Source organism: Diadema antillarum, unplaced genomic scaffold, assembly GCF_040938485.1.
Source record: "Diadema antillarum isolate AM-2024a unplaced genomic scaffold, OU_Dant_1.0 scf00000206, whole genome shotgun sequence".
NCBI lineage: Eukaryota > Metazoa > Echinodermata > Echinoidea > Diadematoida > Diadematidae > Diadema > Diadema antillarum.
The window spans coordinates 735,510-756,248 of record NW_027271095.1 but is presented as its reverse complement, the minus strand read 5'-3'; the positions used below and the strand labels follow the sequence as shown (position 1 = coordinate 756,248).

At 37.8% G+C, this 20,739-nt stretch overlaps 1 protein-coding gene across 1 annotated transcript in view; it reads right to left on the bottom strand.

Annotated features, from left to right (window-relative positions):
- Positions 1-2,905: 2,905 nt before the first annotated feature.
- Positions 2,906-20,739, bottom strand: part of LOC139724078 (sarcoplasmic/endoplasmic reticulum calcium ATPase 1-like) — a 63,149-nt gene continuing 45,315 nt past the window's right edge. Inside the window, exons 7-15 of the mRNA XM_071635281.1 lie at positions 15,150-15,230; positions 12,124-12,209; positions 10,194-10,260; positions 7,451-7,539; positions 6,571-6,748; positions 5,872-6,002; positions 4,880-4,968; positions 4,167-4,269; positions 2,906-3,406 (exon numbers count right to left, since the gene is read on the bottom strand). Of these exons, the coding sequence (XP_071491382.1) occupies positions 3,044-3,406; positions 4,167-4,269; positions 4,880-4,968; positions 5,872-6,002; positions 6,571-6,748; positions 7,451-7,539; positions 10,194-10,260; positions 12,124-12,209; positions 15,150-15,230 (1,187 nt within the window). The 3' untranslated portion in view covers positions 2,906-3,043. The remainder of the gene's footprint in view (positions 3,407-4,166; positions 4,270-4,879; positions 4,969-5,871; positions 6,003-6,570; positions 6,749-7,450; positions 7,540-10,193; positions 10,261-12,123; positions 12,210-15,149; positions 15,231-20,739) is intronic.

The following is a 20,739-nucleotide window of genomic DNA, read 5'->3' as shown; positions in this document are numbered from 1 at the left end:
TAATTTTCCAAGAAAAACCTCTTCATTGGGGAATTGTCTATTAGTGCCGACTATGAGAGTTAATAATGTGAATAAATACACAACTCATTTTTCTTTACTGTAAATTGTATTTATTTAATATTCAAACAACACAAACAATGTTTTGATGTCACAAAAGAAACACAAAAATTACAAAAAAATAACATTTTTAATCATCAAAAAACGGGATTTTCATAAAGTCTCAACTATGCCCTTTTGATAATATATTCTATCACTCCTCATTAATCAGACAATGTGGATATTAGATTAAAATAACTTTTGTTGGGACCTCTGAAAACAGATACATAACATGATGAACAGTACTGCCCATTGTGTACCCAACTTCATGGAATGACCCATCTCTCTCTCTCCACCCCTCCCCATTCCCCACTCTGGCACCTTGGCATCGTGGGATTTTTCATGTTTCTGGGTAAACTTTCATGTGAAGCGTGCCTATCAAGTCACCACTTGACTCACCTGCAGGCAGTGTAATAATGCGAGCAGAAAGTGGTAGACATTTTCTTCTGCTGCAGCTACTTTTACTGCCGAAATACTCGGCTTTGTCACCACACACTACCACCAGTTATTCGGCGAGACACACGTTGTGTATTGGAATATAAATGGACTTTTGCACCTTCCTGAATTGAGTAAGTATCTGACCGTTGTTGAAATCGTGACATCGCTAACGTTAGACAGTCGGCGTTTATAGTTTTAGGCTTGCGTATGCGTGATTTCATGGGTTCAATGTTCGATGGAATATGTTGGCTGTGGGGAAAAATGTGGCTTCGAAATTTTTGCTTGCCCGATTCCATTGACTGCGCCCATGAGTACAAATTTGACGACCATGACAATACGACATTGCCAGGGGAGTTCTGCTCAACTACAAAATCTTTTCGGTATTTGATATCGCTATTTAAATGCCTTCCGCCGGCAGGAAATTGTCCATAGTAAATATTACGAACGACAGTTACTTAACCGAGGCGTATCTGAGTCTCGCAATTTCCGAGATTTCTTGCCAGTCCACATGACAAGTCCGCTAACGCAAGATCTAAAAATTAACGCACAGTAACGATCTGTAACGCACAGTAACGATCTGTAACGATCATTCACGATCATTCACGCACGGTGATCGTTAATTTTGAAACGCAGAAAGATTAACGCAGTACCGATCGGCGCTTGCGTTACACGTAAATTTAACGCAAAGTTTATTTTGGTATATACTGTAAACATTCCAGTCAATCACAAAGAGGAGACATTCACAAATCCGGGACACACGCACCGCAGAAGAACGCAAATATATCAACTCATACAAGGTCGACCACTTCCAGCAGCACTACGCGTCAAACAATGACGAGTCCATTTGTGCTCAATAACTGCACAGTGACCATCAATTATTACAACTCTCCAAATTGAAACAGAAGCAACTAGAAATGTCGCTAAGGCGACTGGCATGCCTCCGCCATAATGCATGATTCTCCTAATAGGTCTATAGTACATGTGGACAATGTGTGATTACATTTTCACAAAATTGGCAAGATATTAAAATAACAAGTTTGTCACAAATGTGTTGAATGTTCACCTTCCTTGACCTAGGTCTAATTGGATGAATAGGAGAGCATGTATTTGGGGATTTAAGGACCTTAACTTGACTTTGACCCATTCATAAGATTATGCATTGAGTAATTTTCAAGGTATGGAGAAAAAGTGCAATTTCTGTATTGAAAAGTACATTGTTACCATTTTCATCTGGCCTTTGACCCTAAAATTCATAGGATAATCACTGTCAGGCAGAACATGCATAAATATGTAGAAAGTTTAAAGATATCTGGAGCCACTTCCGAGATGTGGAGGAAAAGTTAGTTCAGCACTTTCCCTTGATCTTTGACCTTTTGACCTTTGAGGCAAACAAAAAAAAGAAGAAGAGAAAAAAGAAAGTTTCCAGAGAATCTCTATTAGGTTATACATGCATACACCAAGTGTAAAAATAATAATCCTGCTGGCATTGCATAAATATGAGGGAAATAGTAACATTTTGAAGAGTTGCCCTTGACCTTTGACCCTGACCTTTGACCCCATGATCCCTAAATTCTCTGGATAATCACTGCCAGTCAGTACATGTATATATACTATGTTCCATGAAGATACCTTAAACAATTTCCAAGTTACGGAGAAAAAGTGAAGTTTTAATATTTTTACTTGACCTTTTGACCTCTGACCTCATGACCCCAAACTTTCACCAGAGAATCTTAATTGGGTAATACATGTATACACTAAGTTTCAAGAAAATATCTTCAGGCATTGCATAGATATGGTGGAAATAGTGAAATTTTACGTATTTGACCTTGACCTTTTGACCTTTGACCCTGAGCATGTGCACCCAAAAGTTGATCGGCACAACTTCACCCCCTAATACACATACATGCCAAGTTTCATTAGGATACCTCAAAAGGTTTTTCAGTTACGCTGTCCACAAAATTCATTACGGACGGACGGAAGGACGGACGGCAACCCGAAAACATAATGCCTCCGGCACCACTTCATGGCGGGGAGGCATAAAAACAAAGTGTAAATACGTTCAGATGTTTGAACTTCGCCTGTTACAGCTACATATGTATCTTGGAAGTTGGAGTTGAATGATGTACATTGATGAACAATTTTGCAATTATTTGACATGTTGGTGATGATCTACAGATAAGTCAAATGTGGCTTGATCTATATCATAGTGTATAGCCGTATTCACATATTTTCCTAATTTACCTAGGAGATAGGTAATGATTATGATATTGACTGGCCTTGAGGGAGATACCAGAAAATATTGCCCGCACTGAAAGAATATTGCCCTCATCTTCGACTCGGGCGATATTCTTTCAGTTTGGGCAATAGTTTCTGGTATCTCCCTCAAGGTCAGTCAATATTATATAATTAATTATTGCAAAAATAAGCAGGGCAGTGAGACATTCTGGTTTTCTTCATCAAAGAAAAACAAAAAAGACATGATTGTGCTAAATACACTAGAATCAGTCCATCAGGTAATACCAATCATCTCTGATTTTGCATATACCAAGCTACTGATTTTAGAAAACACATAAAGTGTAGAGGAAATAAACAAAAGAGACATGAGCAAGCCTGGTACCTTTACAAACATCTTGTTGCCTGTGGCCTTTGAGATCTTCGAGGGGGAGCAGTAGCAGCTCATGGACTTGCGGTCACGGCTGAACTCCAGGGTGACCTCTTTGTTGTAGAGTGAGGCAATGGCCTGGTTGCAAGCATTGGACAGCTGAGCTTTGGACAGGCGAGTCAGTTCTGTGCCCATGATGTTCATCTTCTCCACGAGCACTGTGAGGGCAGTCTCTGTGGCCTCACCCACCTTCTCATACACGCCCTTTGCCTAGTGCAACATGGAAAGATACAGTAGGTGGGGTAAAGTATGTCTCACCATCCATGGGAAGTGTCATAGAATATGAAAAAGGAAAAGAAATGAACTACCTATTTCAACATGTATCTATATTACTGCACCTGTCACTATCATGTCACTATCAGCCACTCGTAATACACAAGCACTGTGAGTTCCTTACATCAGTGTAGTATAGATCAATCTAAGGGTGTCATTTGGTCATCGGGTAAAAATGTTCATCAACTTTTCTTTCTTTCTTTTTTCACAGTGCTTACAAATCAAATTAGCCAGCCTCAGCAACGAGGAATTCATCTCTTCAGCAAATGCTGTTGAGCACTCTGGAGAATTGATCATCACAGGCATGGCTGGGGGTACCTCAAGAACAAAACATATTTTGTTACAAGTTACACCCATTGAAAACTTCTACAGTTCTCTCCATTTTGTTCATCGGCTGCCATACATTTCCTTATCTTTCGATCAATTCTCAACTTTTAAGTTTTTCCTTCTTAATATATTACAAACTAGTCTAGTATAACAAGGTCTGCCTCTCCCTATCTTGAATAGTTTGTACTTTTTTCCCCAATACTACTCTTTTATTTTGAGGGGGACATCACTGACTGATCTCTCCACTTCTCTTCTTGACCTCATTTTGCCCCTCCCTGCTGTTCTCTCTCATCAGTTCATATAACTCATCTCTCCTCTTGGTTACCCCACCTAACCTATCTCACTGATTCCAAAAAGAATTAATACTTACATCATTGTAGTCAATAGCAGACTCGTTGCACATTGCACATATTGTCGCCAGCTCTGGTAAGGCCTCAAACTGGGATAGGTCAGCCCTCCTCCCTTCATAAAAGCTGGTAAGTGACAGAGCAAAGAACATTCTTCACTACTTGACATGAACACATGTATTTTCTCTGTAGCAAAGGTATTACCAACAAGAGGGAAAGGGTATAAGATGTGTATTTAATTACTTGTCAAAACCCTGACTCAGGTTAACATATACTGTAAAAGTGGTTTCTTTCACGTACAGATACTTTCGCGGTTTCCATTGGTGCCGACTTTTTCGCGTGTGTTTAAATTCGCGGACGGCAAAATCTGTGCGTGTGTGTGACCATCAATACTATCAATACCTGCAATGCGCGGAATTTTCGTGTGTGCGCAACAGCGTTGTAACAAGCGGCGAGTTCAAAACATTTCCTTGAGTGATTAATTTCGCGCAACTTTTCAAAACATTTTCGCGTGATGTTAAATTTGCAGTTCAACCTCAAAACGCGAAAAGCGCGAAAATAAAACCACCGCGGAAGAAACCACTTTTACAGTATTAAAGAACATATTCAAACTCAGGAATGAAGTGTAGCATAACATTTTCTTCCTTTAGACAGTATAAAATTGATGACTACGATTAACATTTTATGTTTTTACCTCATGTGTGGACAAACGAAAACAGCAGAAAATGCAACTCACACGTCTCCCTTTGGTTCATAGGTAGTTCCACTGACAGTGAATTCATGGAAGGCAGCAGCGTTGTCTTTCACATCCTTCATCACAAAGAACTGAAAAGGGATAAATAACAATATACAAATTGGTGTATGTACGCTAGAAAAGAGATATTCCCCCAATACTGGTTACGTCAAGGTATCTACAGCATGTTAAAGGCGTATTTGGAAATGAAAATGTAGTTTTGTCAATATCTAGTATTTCAACAAAGCAAATGTCTGGCTAGTAATGAAACATATTTCAAATCTGAAAAATAAAGCAGTTGTGGCATACACATTCAGTCAAGGGAAACAGTAATTAATAGTTTGGGCCCTTGGGCCACCACAGGGCCACCTTCATGTGTCTTTGTCTTAATCTCCCTCTGAAGAATGATTCCTGAAAAATCTGGTGAAAATCTGACCATGTTTCAAATGATGATAGTGTTTAGTTCGATCACAAGGACCCATCTGAACCTTGTTACCCTCTAAGGTGCCCAATCCAGCCACCACTGCCTCTCTCATTAACATATTTTATCTACATCTAGGAGTATAATACTCTGACTTGTTACAGTACATTTCCCAATTTGCAGAGGTTCTTGAACTTTCTAAGTTTTTTTTTTTTTTTTTTTGTGGGAAGGGGGGGGGGGGGGGGGGGGGAGTTGGAGGGTATGTTGATTTTCTGAAAGGGGGTCTGAATTGATGACAACATCTGTCAAAGTTTCACAACAACTCTCTTTATTGTCACAGAGCCTGTGAGCAATTAAGCCAGCCTCAGCAACGAGGAATTCATCTCTTCAGCAAATGCTGTTGAGCACTCTGTGGAGAATTTATCATCACAGGCATGGCTGGAGGTACCTCAATTATGAGGCATTATTGTATTCTTATACGACAACTTTGACATTAACGTTGCCTCAACCTGTGCCAAGAATAGATTCTGACAAGGAAAGTGAAAATCTGATTGTGTATGTGAACATTACTCACCTTTGATGCAGACATCTGATTGGTAGTCAAGGTACCAGTTTTATCTGAGCAGATGACTGATGTGCAGCCCAGAGTCTCCACAGAAGGCAAGCTCCTGACAATGGCATTCTTTTTGGCCATGCGCCTGGTACCTATGTGCCATGGATGACAGGGCAAAATAAAATGCCTCAAGCAATCATCCATTCTTCTTGCTTGCTATTCAGTTCATTCACAACAGAGACAATTCAGTACAAATACACTTTAAGATACATACAAGCATCAACTATCCATCAGTATGTAACCACAACTTCAGTCATCAGCAGTCTTTTTAAACTTCAGTCATCAGCAGTCTTTTTAACCTTCATTCATATGAGTTCAGGACTTATGCCTTGGGAGAAACAGTAATTGCCCTAATCTATAAATCTGTAGGCAAAACACCTACAACCTTAGAACTAACACCTGCACCTATCATTCACTCCTCCACTCCTATTGCCTCTGTTGACTGGAGACAGGAATTGAATACTCCAGGATGCTCTCTTCACATATTAGCATTTCATATTAAATCAACTGTCTAAATCTGGTTTTCGACTCTACAGCATATTATCTTCAATGCTCATGATACCTACAACAGCAACAGAGACATGCAAATATTTAATCTAGGTGGAAGCATCACTACTAGCTATATTACAGTTCACAATGCCATTGATGCAGTTAACTTACCGAGGGCAAGGCAAGTGGTGATGATGGTGGGTAGACCCTCTGGGATGGCAGCCACAGCGAGGGCCACGGCGATCTTGAAGTAGTAGATGGCTCCCTTCACCCAGGAGCCGCCATGTGAGGGGTCTGAGAAGTGGCCAATGTTGATGGCCCACACTGTCACACAGATCACTGAGATTACCTGGTTTGGGACCAAGAAGACGGAATGCAGCATTAGCATAAAAACAAGAGACAATAACTATCAAGATATGATGCTGCTTTAAAAGTCTATCACAAAGTGCCACTTATACACATTTTTCAAAGATTAATGTCAATTTTCATGAGCAAAATGTCAATTTTAACAAATGTCTTGTCAAAGACTAGTTTTGCAGACATGGTAAATTTGATCTATAGAAAAATTCAAGAAGTTAACAGTAAAACACTTACTGTATAGAATCTCATCAATAAAGTGGCAAATGACTGTTAAATGCCTTGCATGCATGAATGAATGAGTTTGCCACATCCAGCCTCAGAAACATTCAATTCATCAGCAGATCACTGCCACACAAGGCAGCACTCTGAAGGGGAATCAGACATCTTTGGCTGGAGAATGCTCAGTGGAATCAGTTGGAATATCAAGAATCAGTAATCAATAACCACATCATCACTTACCAACCAAAAAAGGCATTGACTAGGAGAGAAAAATTCATTATCAACACCTCTGCTGTGATCCTATCTTTCTATACCATAAAGATACTCACTCTGATATATTTACAGCTTGCATACAGGGTGGCATTTTAAACGCACACAGTTCTCCTAGCATATCCATTTTCAACTAGAAGGGTCACAAATGTATAGAAGGCTTTGATTCTAGCCTTTTCTCATACACAGAATCACACTTTACCTTGGACAGTTGTTCACCAAATTCATCCAATTTCTGTGCAAGAGGTGTCTTCTCTGACTCTGTCTCCACCATCTCTGTTCTGATCTTGCCTGTTAACAGATACGAATGGTCTTGCTTACTATTACTTACACAGATGCATGTGCGGATTACTTCTTCTGCTTTTTAGTGCTATTCAACACTGATTGAACATCTGATCATATGATATTACCATGTCACTGATACATCTATGTATGTGTTTGTACACCATGAGTAAGAGCCAATGTCTAATAGGTAAATTACATATTCACATTATAGCAGAAAGTAGGGGAAATGAATTTGTTAAGATCGAAGATCCACAGGTAATACTGGTACCGCTACCAAGACTTATAACAATCCATATCTTGGTATATGAAATGCACTGAGAAAAATTGTTCCTAGTTTTTGACAGTGTTTGAAGTAGGCATTCTGCTTTAAAAGAAATACCATTTTTGATACTTATCAATCAAATCTTTTGTCACATCTAACGAGAAAATTTTATTACGAAAATATCATAAACATTGTCAACAAAAGACTTTATATGCATCTTAGAAAAATATATAGTAAAGGACAGAGAGATGTATTACATATAAAAGTTCACAATCACATGACTGCAGAGGTTATTTCAAGATGCTTTGGGACATAGGAATTAAATTTCATATAATTTAGAATTTAGGTAAATTTTACGATGAAAGGCAAAAACTCACACATGACACAAATCAAAACCAAGGAGCTCACTAGAGATAATATTGAAGGTAATTGATATCCCCGCCAAATACTTCTGGTACACTGGTGAACATGATACTGTACGAGCTGACATTTTCACGGTGGTTTATTTTCGCGAATTCGCGAATCGCCTTTGAACCGCAAAAATAACAACGCACGAATAAGTAAGTTCAATTAGACCCTCGCAACCACGAATTTAACAACACGCCAAAGTGTCCTCCAAGTAGCAATTCACGAAAATATCTGTACGCGAAAATTTCAGCTCGTACAGTACACAGTAATTAATGTGCTGTAACGTAATGGTATTTTCAGCTACTCTTGATAAATATGCCTTGAGCACAACTTTATATCACAATCACAAAGTGAGCCAAATTTCTTCAGGCAATCTTCTGAATCATTGACAAACTGGAAAAGAATTTGTCACGATTATTTATAATTACAATTTTGGAGGTAACCAAATTTAAGACAATGTCTGTCAAAAGGAATTCTAATATTTGTTCATGTGGCAAAAACCACCCATCAATAGTGAGTATGAAATGATTTTGTGAGCAACTGTGTTATCAGCCTACAACACTCATTCCTTGCATCAGAATGTGTAATGATGAACACAAGGTCAAATTCAATCAATCTTACATGTATGTCCAACTAGTCACATGACAAACACAAATACAATGTAGTCAGAGTGAAATCAATTCCACTGCCGCCTGCACTCTGCATTATCACACAGATAATCATACCCTTGGGAATCTCTAATATCTCTCTCACACATGCACACACACACACACACACACACACAAACACACACGCACATATAACTAAAAAAAAAAATGAAAGAATAATAAATAAAGAGGTTGCAGCTAGCAGTATACAGCAATATATTTTTACACAACCATTTCTATCCTGACGAATATGTGTACATTTCCCTTGACAATGAAGCATCAAAGGCCTTGTGGACAAAAGAAGTATAATTCCTCAACCTCAACATCACAGTTGTATCATAAATGAACAGACACAACCTGTAAAAAAAATACTATACTGTGTAATGCAGAAATGCCTTGTGCATTTCTTACTGCCAATCAAAAAATTCCTTCAATGTTAATTGCCTCAGCAAGACATGTTGCCTTGTGGTGATTTACTGACAGCATGCTGCTATGGCAACCAATAATCAAGTGGCCTCCATTCTCTCCTCCCCCAGTATAGTGTGTGCGTGCTTTAATTCTTGTTGTGGAAACCACAGCACCAAGTTGAATCCAACGTGGCTGAATATTTCATGACTACAGCAAAACCACACTTGTCGGCTTGTTCATTTTTAGAGGAGAGTGCATTGAAATTTTCATTGCTCCATATACTGTGTAACAATGCATTCCAAGATGATGAAGAAGAACTTGCTATTCAGTTTCCTACTTTTGAGCACTTCACAATGACTAATGCTCGGGTACTGGCCACAATGCATGTACTAAGCATAGCATACTGCTCAAATACCCATAAAAACTATCCATTATATGTGAAGACTCTTATTTCTATTTCCCTTTCCATTTAATTAAACAATTCAAGATACATGTTACATAACCGCATTTGAAACCTCTTCTCAATCTTTAGTATTTATCAACCTTCAACAATAACTTACGCTTTTACCCTACTTGATAATTTAATATATAGTTTTTAAGTGCCTTAATTAGTTCATGGAAATAATCCAACATAACAAAATACCAGTGGACAAAAGGACATACTAGGTACATACAATTGTACATAAAACAAATCCACATGAAATTCAAGAAATGGCAAAAACCCACAGCCCCCAATATTCTCTGCAGAGTCTTGAGCAGCCATACATACTGATCACTGCATCTTCTGTAAATAAGCCTATTGCTCGAGAATGAATTTCACATTATATGTACAAACTTACTGACTATGACTATTATACTGAGGAAAGCAAGATCATGCAAATAACATCCCTGCCCAAGAAGGGTTAAACTTGGTGTAAAGTTCAGAATATACTCACCAATTTCTGTGTCAAGACCAGTGCCAATGACAATGCCAACACATTTTCCTGCTGCAATGTTTGTTCCCTGTGTAGAAACAATACAATCAACATTCCAAAAAATACAAGGAAGGTACATAGTTATTTGTTCAGAAGCCCAACAAACAGAAACACTTAAAGGGGATGGCTGAAGCAAATAATTTTCACACAATAGATACATAATGTACTCTTAAAGGGGATGGCTAGTAACCGATCAGTGGGAATCAGTGGGAATGCTCAGGGATGATTGTTCCGATCCTTGTGGGATTCATTTAAGAGTACATTATATATCTACTGTTGTGTGAAAATTATCTGCTTCAGAATGGTCTCATATTCAAGTAATGTGTAGATTAATGTCCCGTCACTGACCAGGGACGCTTACCTGGAAACATTAAACTGCACATTACTTGAATATGAGACCATTCTGAAGCAAATAATTTTCACACAAGAATAGATATATAATGTACTCTTAAATGAACCCCACAAGGATTGGAACAATCATCCTCCAGCATTCCCACTGATTCCCACTGATCAGTTACTAGCCATCCCCTTTAAATGAATCCCACAAGGATTGGAACAATCATCCTCCAGCATTCCCACTGATTCCCACTGATCAGTTACTAGCAATCCCCTTTCAAATACAATTGCAAGGCAACCTCTACTCAGAAGCAAGTAATTCCAAGTAACATGGGCATGATGATTAAAAATGCATCAAGTGTATCTGCCCTTGAGGAAGCCATAATGGCCAAGGCTGCACACGTTTATTTTTTCCTACTTCTGTTGTTTGGTGCATAGATTTGGCCAGGACTCACCAACCTTTGAACAGCATAGTCTTTCCATATATTCACTAAGCATTCTATTCTGTTACAGTCATGCTAAATTCCACTAACACCCACAAATCAAGGCAAAATACAATGTACTACTGAGCCTAAAATTGAAGTTTTGATTACCCTCCACATAGTTTTGTTTTAGGATAATTACTCACTACCATTGATATGGCTAATGGTAAATTTTGAGAGTTTCAAGTGTGCATTCATTCTTTCAGGTTAAAAAAAAAAATCACATTTTCTACTGCATGACATAAAAAATATGATATGTGACAAACAATGCTAAAATGAATATGGATTTTATCCTACTCCCATACAAGGTAATTAGGTCCACATTGGAAGCAGAAATAGGTCAAACACAATATACCCACAGAATAACATGTCATCTACTCTTGAGAGAAGGGACAAAGGCCTGCAACTCCATCACATTATTGGTCATATCCTAACCTTTCAGCAACCTTGTTTAGTACACCAGACTGCCTTCCTGATTAACATAGTGCAATAAATCCACAGCTGTATTCACAAGACACACGCCACATTTCTGCATCGACACATTACATTCTCTCAGTACTGACAATGATATGCAGTTAATCTTTGATGGCAATAAACATTTCTGTAATTTAACAAGTAATGTATGTTTCTTTTCCTACAGCCTAGCAAGGTAGCATATTCATTCACCTGCTCCCTCTCATAAGTTCCATAGGCAGGAATTCATTTAGTTATTGCTAGGTAGGGCAAGCCTCCAGCAAGCTTTATGTTTAAAAGGGTAACTTTTGTGAACAAAGCATGCATAAAATCTAATTACATTACAGAACCGGTCCATCACAAACAATGATACTAGTCTTAACCATGTGACATCAGAAATTGCTGTAGTCTTCTCATCCAGCTATAGCTGTACTAAAACTTGTAAAAATTCATAACTTTCGAAAGGATTGTCTGATTTTCCTCAAACTTCAATGATGTGTTCTCCTAATATGTCTGCATTCTCCAATCAACATGGGTTTCATTCCTCTTTTACAAACATATCCTAGCAGTTATGGAATGAATCAACAAACAACAACAGCCAAGCAAAATTCATGACTTACTGAGAAGAGGACGTTCTTCTTATCCTGGTTGACAGCCCGTGGGTCTGGAATAGCCTCCACATATTTCATGACACTGACAGACTCACCTGAAGTACAGGAAAATGGAAAGGTCAAACATAGATATGTACATCATGCTAAAAACACACACACATACATATCTTTAATGACAAACACCATCCTTTCAAAAGCAATTATTTCACCCCAATTGTTTTCAACCCCTCATACTTATGCTCCGTCCTCACTTAACTGTCTATCATCCATTAATCCACCTACCCATATATCTATCTTTAATCCTTGTCTTTTACTCATTTTAAGTTGTACAGTACTCATGGAGATTGCAGACAGTGTACCTAGTTTATAAACCTTGAGATTCTATTCAATTACCAATATCAAACCCATAACCATTACACCAGCATTTATTTTTGTTGAGAACCAACAAATCAGGGGCTGTTTCCTCTCTTCTCTATGCCCTATTTCATAAGTTTTGTGACAAGCATGGTATGATCCAATGCAGAGCAAAGAGGTATGGCACACTTATCAAGATCTCATTTATAGTCTATTCCCAAAATAACTCAGTAGTTGGTATTTTTAACAATAACACAAACAAAACATTGTCAAAAAGTCTATATCAACCAAGAGCATCACCTGAAGTAAACTTAATAGTAGGGCAGATATGTAACAAAATTTGGTCGAGATGCTCACATCCGGCGGAAAGTATGAAATTTTGCATGTAGGGGTATTTTGGGGCGCTGATTTCAAATATTGCCGGGTCAAAGAGATCTGACCACGGGTGTCGACCACCATTTTGAATTTCCAATATGGCCGCCATCACAAAACAAATTTAAAGATCCCTATCTTCGGTTCTGAATGACCTGTGGCACCAAAATTTGGTACACAATGAGCATTTTGACATACTGAATTTGATGACAGAATGATTTGAAGTGTCTGACAAACATCAAATGGCCGCCATTTTGAATTCCAATATGGCCGCCACGGCGAAATATTCAAAATCCCTATCTCGATTTCTAAGTGGTGAGTGATGCTGAAATTAGGTGTGAATAAGTATTTTAACATACTGAGTTGAAATATTAACTAATGTGATGTATCTGACAAACGCAATGCCTGCTATTTTGAATTCCAATGTGGCTACGAAGACAAACACCACGACTAACATTCACGGGTATGTTAAAAAGTGCAGCAAAAAAGGAAAAATAATGCACCTTTCACTGACGTCACAATGTAAATACAGCAGCGTGCACTCAATCAGTTACAAACGCTGCGCTCAATCAGGTAGCCTAATTTACAAACCGAGATAGAGATTTTTAACACTCTAATATGGCAACTATGTATAAAAATTCAAATTACATGTAGCTGCCGTGCAGCTTGTCAGACATATCAAGTAAGTCTGTTATTGAAGTCATTCATATTACCATGCTTTTATGTATCAAATTCCAATGGCTTATGTCATTCAGAACTGAAGATAGGGATCACTGACGGCGGCCATATTGGAATTCAAAATGGCGGCCGACCCGTGGCCAGATCTCTTGGATCCGGCAATTTTTGAAATCAGCGCCCCAAAATACCCCTGTATGCAAAATTTCATACTTTCCGCCGGATGTGAGCATCTTTTTCACATAGTATCTGCCCCACTATAAAAGTATGACCAAACTGAAATGACTGAATACTTCATTCATCAATGCTCACCACGTTCTCAAGACTGTAACCTGTGATGATTTTTATTAAAAGACATTCCACAAATGCCACAAAATATCTGATAGCAAAGCAAAGGAAACTACTACCCTCTGAAAGAGATATAAATAGTTCTTTTGTTTTTATTCCACTCATATGATACTACATGCAGATGAGTACATCGTTTTATCAGGTGCAAATAATTTGCTGACAAGGCATGCTATTGTTTCTATCCCAAGAACTTCTGATCAAGAAATGTACACTGTACAATGCAAATACATTGATAACCAATCATGCAATGCAGTGACAGATATGAATAGAGGATCCTACCACACAACATTCCCAATATACCCTTACTGCGAATGAATTAGTGTTAGTTTAATATATGCAACAACAAAAAAAGAAGAAAATAATAATAACACCGGCACAAACTGTTTGTGGGCAATGGACATTTTATGAATTCAAACCCCAAAGAGTGATCAGTTTGAGACATCTTTAGATGTGCTTCCAAGAAAATAAGTAACTTACTCTTTTGCTATAATCAGAACAGCAAAACATTTAACTACATTAGCAACGTGTACTACCTGAAGAAGCAAAGTAATGACGATAAAACTGGTTTAACAACAGGATAGCCAAAGCATCATTCAACATCAAAACACACTACAGAACCGAACACCATTTGGGTGAAATGAGGTAAACATGTCATGAGCTGCGAACATGCTCTTTGGTTTTGATCCAATTTCAATTGCAAAAACCATACACACATTGTAAATTGTGTGAATACGAACAGATTAGCAGATTAATCCATTGATACAGGAATGGCCATGAAAACATGATCCAATCATAATAGCAGAGCATTATAAGGGCTTTTTACACTTGTGTTTCTTAACCCCGGACTTTCTCTGACCCAGGACTATTGTTGGTCCCATACCAATTTTTTCAGCTTTTTACACTCGCCAATTAGTAAGAAAATAATGCACGCACACGTGACTCATTTCAGCACTTCCAATTGGCTACATTCTTGAACCCATTTTATAATAGATTATAACATTTATGATAGACGATGAATGATGGCCAACACACAAGGAATGACACTGGACTGATGACAGACAGAAATAAAATCAATGAACACATTTAGGACACCTGTGTCCTGCCGCCATATACAGAGAGTGAGTAAACAGTGTACATGAATTCTGTGATGCACTGTTGTTGTTGGTTTTTTGTTCGTCTGTTTTTTGTTCTTAGCTTTTTTTTTTTTTTTGCTCCACTACTATCATTCACCACAGACCATATTGCAAAGCCATTATCTGTTGCTCAAGAACAAAGTGATAACTTACCTGTCAGGAGAGCCTGGTCTACCCTGAGCGTGGTTGATTTGATGCTTGTAATGCGAACATCTGCTGGGATCTTGTCACCAACTGTACAAAGACAAAAAAAAAAAAAAAAGAGAAAGAGAAAAAAATTAATTTTGAAGAATTATTTCCAAGACTTGTAAATATCATTACTGACAAATGAATATACTTTTCACACAATGCCTCTGTCATCAAATCAATCTTTATCTTTAGTGAAGCACAACAAGGACATCAGATATACCTACATGCAGTACATTGTAATTAAATATGCTGCTCCTTACCAACCACACATGCATATTTGGATTACAGTTTTCCCATCTTCACAACTGTCTATTCATAACATCAGTTAATAATAGAACACAACAGGGCTGTCTGTGGGATGAATAGAAGCTGTGACTGGGCAGTAGCTGCCTGGCTACGGTCAGTGCACATACATTACTCTTATCAATGTTTGTATTCTGTCTGTCTGGACTGATAATATCAACACAGACTTTGTGAAAAGGCTAACACTACAGTGTTAAATCACATCACTGAATGGTCACTCTGTTATAGCTTCTGCATTGATATTGTGAAGTCATTAACAGGTACAGAAATGAATGATGTACAAATGGCAGTTGAATGTTTACAATTTCAGAGCCAGGATAACAAAGTGGTAAAAGTGAATATTACAGCACAGAATGTATGTGAATATGACATAAAAATACACAAACCTCTATCATAAACTATGCTATCAATTCCCCCCCCCCCCCCCCATTTCACCATTTGGGCTTCCTATTACGATAAGAATGCACGACAAGACAAAGATAGAGTTTATTCAAATAGCACATTCATAACAAAATGTCAAAAGATCCATGACAAAGCCCAAATACGTGATAATACCTTTATACATGTGCCAGACTCATTTGCAACTCTTCTAAATTTTCACAAGTAAGTCCATTACTTATGAAGTGCAATGGCTCCCAGTACATCAGAGAATTAAGTTTAAGCTACTACACAAAGTTATTCATGGTTTGGCCCCCACTTATCTCAGTGAACTTCTCATCATAAAAACAACCCAGTTTACAGACTTCGTAGCTCAAATGACATCATGCTCCTCAGTCATCCACGCTGCAAGAGGAAAATTACCTCAGGAGACCGTGCTTTTGTTAGTGCTGCAACAAGACTCTGGAATAATCTCCCTCCCTCAATCAGACATGTACATCGTCAATCGACAGTTTAAAAAATCTTCTTAAAACACATCTATTTCAGGAAAGTTTCCCATAGTCACAGTTTAGTACATCTCTGCATGGTTCCCAGATATTAGATATCCTCTATGAATTATGATTATGTAACTATTAGTCCTTTAATTTATTTATATTGTATGATCTTGACCGTGTTACCTTCTTATAAATCTATTTGTTGTTTTTCTTTTGATTATGATATATATCATATTGTTATCTGCAGTTGGGTATATATGCTTAATAGAAACTGTGCAATATAAATTCTTTATTATTATTATTATTATTATTATTATTATTATTATACATAAAGTGCAGCTTCGCTTAAACTGAAGAATAATCTTGTGTAATCAATCTGTACGAACTACTTTAGATAAAGAAAGCAACGACTAATTCTAGATACATAAAACACAATCTAAAAGCACAGGCAGAACAATAAACTGATATCTCAGATTTTCTTGTTTTTGTTTTTATGGTTTTCTATCAAAACAGAGGTAATTCAAACTCATTTCTGCATGGTGATGCTCAATCTTACTTGACATCTTTATCCGAGCATACTGCCTTAAACTTGCAATATACAGTAAGATGCAACAGAGCATCAGAGGATTAGTGTCTTGCATTAGAGAAAGGATGCACTAAATGAAGCACCCTGTGTTGATAACCATTATCTCATGCTCATATTGGCGATCTTGGCATTCTTCCCGTAATGTGATCCAGCTGCAGAATGCTCTACACACACACACACACACACACACACACACACCACACACACACACACACTATCTTCCTGTATCTCTCTCTCTCTCTCTCTCTCTCTCTCTCTCTCTAGTATATACACTTGTGTACTTCTGTTCATCTGTGTATGTCTGTACACTTTTGAGAGCACAGAAAACATTCCCCACATTCTGGCTCAACAAAGCCTTGGTACTTGAAAGTCTTGCAAAGTTTCGAAGTACCATATTCACTTGTGGTTTCATCATGATTTGAGTAGATTTAAGGCAAGAAGTGACACTTAGGTATTGAGATCCCATTACCTTAGGAATGTCACCTGCAAAGTTTGGTGAAAATCAGTCAAGAGGTTTTCAAGGAGAAGCTGAAAATGTAAGACGTAGCTTGCTTGATGCACAACAAACGCCATACACCAGACAATGAATGATCATACAATAGCTTACTCAAGCCTTGGGCTCAGGTGAGCTAAAAACTTACCAGGTACTTCCCTTCATCCAAAATTAATGTATCATCCATGAACTGATTTGCTATGATTATTGCATACTTTACTGACAAGTTCACAAAGAGCTGATATTTCATGCCTTTGTGCCAAATCACCAGCTCATTTGTAAGTTGCCCTGCATGCTCTTCAGAAGACAGTGTTTCAGTAAGCAGCCATTCACCTGAGTTGTGTGACCACTTCAGTCAAGACATCAAAATACTAAAATATCCCATTCTTTCTGTACGTCAGTTTTGACAGTTATCCATGGCAAGTGCTTATAATGCAAATCAAATGCAGTTCAATGTCATAAATCCAATGATGTCTCCATACAGATATCTCTTACAAGATATATCACATGATGAGACAGACACTCTCAATTAAATTTGACAAAATATCCATCCCACAGTTCATCAAACTGAACGTACCACAGAAAGACTGATGTAGTAATTTGATTTAGTTACTATAATGTTAATTCCCTATAGATTGTGTCATCAGAGGTAAAATCGTCAAATGAAAATGCATAGATTGATCACAAAATTACAATCTCCATGGCATTATCCTTTGTCAACCCAATTTTAGAACATAAGCTAAGCTTTTAAACAACTTATAAAAGCCAAATAGGGTCTGATTTTTCCCTTCCATTCTCAGTCTCACATGTTAAATATACAAATGCACACACCCCAGCACTTATAGCTCCACGACATACTCCTACCACTAAAACTCACTAAACACCACTTGGTCCTGCCATTACCCTGGGAACCGCCACGTACACCTTGGTAACACAATGGAATAAGCCCGGTGATGACATCATTGCTGCCATGGCAACAACTTCCACCACTGGTTCTGGTGGTGGTGAATTACAATAGCAAACTATTCTAAGCTTGTTTTTCTTTTCCTGTCCTTCTCTACCGACCTTATCTCGCTCTCTCTCTCTCTCACAAAGCCTTTTATACGTCACACTCTGTTCAGGTCCTGCTTCCTTGTTTATTCTGATAGACACATATGTGTATTTTGTGATATCGAGTTCAGTAATGTTGGGAAAATCATTCTCCATTACATTTTCAATCTGCTAGAATATAAGTATATGTTTAATGTTGTTACTACTAATAGTCAGACTATCATTTCAACTACCACGCATTAAAAGCACACTGAAAATAAAGTTGCTTCAGCACCACATATTAGCAGATAATATGACGTGTCTGACTTGATATGTGATGGGAGTTCCACAAACATGATGGGAACAAATGACAAGATGCCATTAAATGCTTCTTCTTTACCACTAGTTTACAGGTACTTTGCTTCGCTTTGTTTACCATAGCTGCCTGTGTACATGTAGGTGCACTAATCCACTTCATGCACAGTTCTCTTGAAAAAATAAAAACAAGCTCCCCTGTATTTGTCTTTTATACAACTGCATTTAAAAGGTTTTGTGGTACTGTAAAAGCTGTTATTGTCGCAAGGGTTTGATTATCGTGAACTTCGCGAATCAGCGTTGGGCCGGGAATCTAACAACACGCAAAAAATATTGCTAACAGGCAGGCATTAGTGCACTTACGATAGTCTTCGTGTCAATTTAACGCGAAAACAGCATCTTGCGAAAATGTTTAATTGATAACAACTTTTACAGTATATGATTGTAGCTGATTTAAATCTGAACAAGAAGCTATACAATAAAAAGCTAAGTGCCTAAATGAACAGGTCCATTACACAGATATTCCCATTATTAACTTCAAGCTTGTATTTTGGCTGCTTTATTTGTTATCCCTGTAGGCTTTCATAAAAAACAGGTCTGTCAACAAACAATGTGCAATTGTAGTATACACACACCAACACTGCAAGGACTTAAAATTTCTTATTATCTTATTCATGAGCATCATGAAAGGTCGGACATATTCATGGGTTCTTGAGTTTACACTGCACAACTGTGTACTTGTATATGTTGTCATCCAATTCACCAAAAAAAAGACAAAATTTGATTAGGCATTTCCATATACATGAAAACTGATGCACTGTCTGATTTGTCTTAATATTTGAACATGAATTTAACCAACAAGAAATTATTGGAAAGGGCGCAGGCTTTTTCTCCTACAATGTCTGTCAAATTTTGTCAGAAACAATGACTACAAGTAGCCAAGTATCACCAGGCGCAGGGCCAGGGTTGCAATCAGCCTTGGGGTGCAGGCAACTGCACAGCATCAACTGTAGTGAACTGCATTACTATGGCACTGAAGTACTCCCCAAGCAATTCATTCAAATGTACAGGCCCTACAGACAGCTGCTAATACACACATACACACATGTGCACGCTCATGAATACAGTACAAACACATTTTGTAGGCAACCTAACTGTAGCAATATTTATTGGCTCACAGAGCTGCATGATATAACTGGCTCAAAATGTGCACACAAATTTGCAAAAATATTTTCACATTTTAGAATTCGCACTAGCCAAAAGCAGCATGAAATTCGCAAAAACAGATGTACCATGACTATTTTTGCATTTACAGTAATCTTTTCAATACTCCAAATACTATAGCCAATAAAAGGATCTGTTACAATACCATCTAGCCACCACATTCCTAGGGTACTAAGTATGTACAAATTGCAAGCTTTATGCTGACTGGTAGAAAACAAATATGGAAAACGAGTGGATGTGGAAGGGAACTTGGTGGTAGATATACTGTATAAGGTGTGATTTTCGTGTAACAGATAATTTCGCCAGATGCTGTTTTCGCGAATGGACACTGAGGCTATCCAAAGTGTACTTAAGTATTAACCTAGTGCATGGTGACATTCACGTGTGTTAAATCTGTAGTCTAACAGGGATTTACAAAATTCGCGAAAATCAAATCCTCACAAAAACAACAGCTTATCAGTAGTCCATGCCAAATGTTATTTGTATGGTATATGCAGGCTCTACTGCATGTTTCAAGATTAAACACAATGTGAATTGTATGAAGCACAAGCAAAATTCCTCCGTCATTATTTGGTTGTCCTCCAAGTAAACTTTCTGGAATGCAGAATACTGACATCAAAGTCACTGCCTCAAATTCAAAATCAACCAAGAATTTCTTTACTTTAATCATTTCATTACATCATCCATCTGTCGATGTTATGACAATAATTTTGTCATCTAAACGAAACTTGA